General features: G+C 44.5%; 1 protein-coding gene across 4 annotated transcripts in view; it reads left to right on the plus strand.

Annotated features, from left to right (window-relative positions):
* The window catches only part of LOC106530250 (nuclear receptor coactivator 2), a 77,201-nt gene that overhangs the window by 74,683 nt on the left and 1,398 nt on the right, over nt 1–1,120 (plus strand). For all 4 annotated transcript variants that reach the window (XM_014025832.1, XM_014025831.1, XM_014025834.1 and 1 more), the window contains exons 19-21: nt 450–678; nt 756–891; nt 993–1,067. In XM_014025832.1, the coding sequence (XP_013881286.1) occupies nt 450–678; nt 756–891; nt 993–1,067 (440 nt within the window). The remainder of the gene's footprint in view (nt 1–449; nt 679–755; nt 892–992; nt 1,068–1,120) is intronic.

Consider the following 1,120-nt stretch of genomic DNA (forward strand, 5'->3'; position numbering starts at 1 on the left):
ATGCTGGTGTTAGCGTTTGAGAGGTTAGCAACTAGCATGGATATGCTGGTGTTATCATTGCAGAAGCTATTATTTTTTTATTAATCATTTTATTTACCGTTATTTAACCAGGCTAGCGACTAACCTGGATAAGCTGGCGTTAGCATTGTAGCGACATCTTACAAGGATGTACAACCGCTGGTTGCATCATAGTCTTCCCTCATACTGTGCCATATGTTACAGTTTGCATGCATCATTGCTCTCTTTTATAACTAAATGTCCAAACTGGAGGTGGTTTCCTGCGAGCTTTAAATCTTTTTTTGTTTGTTTTTTTCCATGTTTTTAACTCTTTAAGCCACTCAGAAATCCTTTATTGTCTTATTATTCACATCAGATGTTCAATTATTGAACCTATTATCAGTATAAAGTAACGTGTTATATTTTCATGTTTTATGCGTTCTGTCTTCCAGGAATGAGCCAGCAGCAACAACACCAGGACCCAGCATCATGCTTCCCATGYGGGGCGACCACTCCGCAGAGCCCCCTGCTGTCCCCCAGGATGGGCCAGGGTCAGAGCTCCATGATGCAACAGAACCAGGGCCAAACCCAAGCCCCGAACCAAGGAGGCCCCCCCAGCTATCCGTCCAGTGCTGACCTGAACGGGTGGTCTCAGCCTGCAAACATCTCCACCAGCAACAGGTAGAAGATTCTGACCCGTTTTTTTAAACAAAATGTTTGTTTATACATGAGCTGAGACTGAGCCGRTGTTTTCTCAGTGTGTACACGCAGCAGTCTCAGTACTCCACACAAGCCAGCGGTGGAATATACGACAGCAGCAGCATGAACCTGGGCGTGTCCATGGCCAGCGGTGGAGGCAACATGAACCCCATGTCTGCACAGATGAATGAACAGGTGACACGACGCTCGTTTCACATAGTCACAGATGCTTCCAGAAACTTGGTGTTCATGTTGTCATCATTGTTTTGTTTGTTTTATTTAATTTTCTGATGAAGGTGAGTGATGGCAGCCTGATCCTGGAGCAGCTGGCAGGTTTAGACATGATTACGCAAGAGACTGACGTCGATTCTGTGAGTAAAATTCTGTTCTCCAAGACATTACTACAGTTAGTGCTGTTTTATAT

The sequence above is a fragment of the Austrofundulus limnaeus genome, unplaced genomic scaffold (genome assembly GCF_001266775.1).
Source record: "Austrofundulus limnaeus strain Quisiro unplaced genomic scaffold, Austrofundulus_limnaeus-1.0 Scaffold503, whole genome shotgun sequence".
Lineage (NCBI taxonomy): Eukaryota > Metazoa > Chordata > Actinopteri > Cyprinodontiformes > Rivulidae > Austrofundulus > Austrofundulus limnaeus.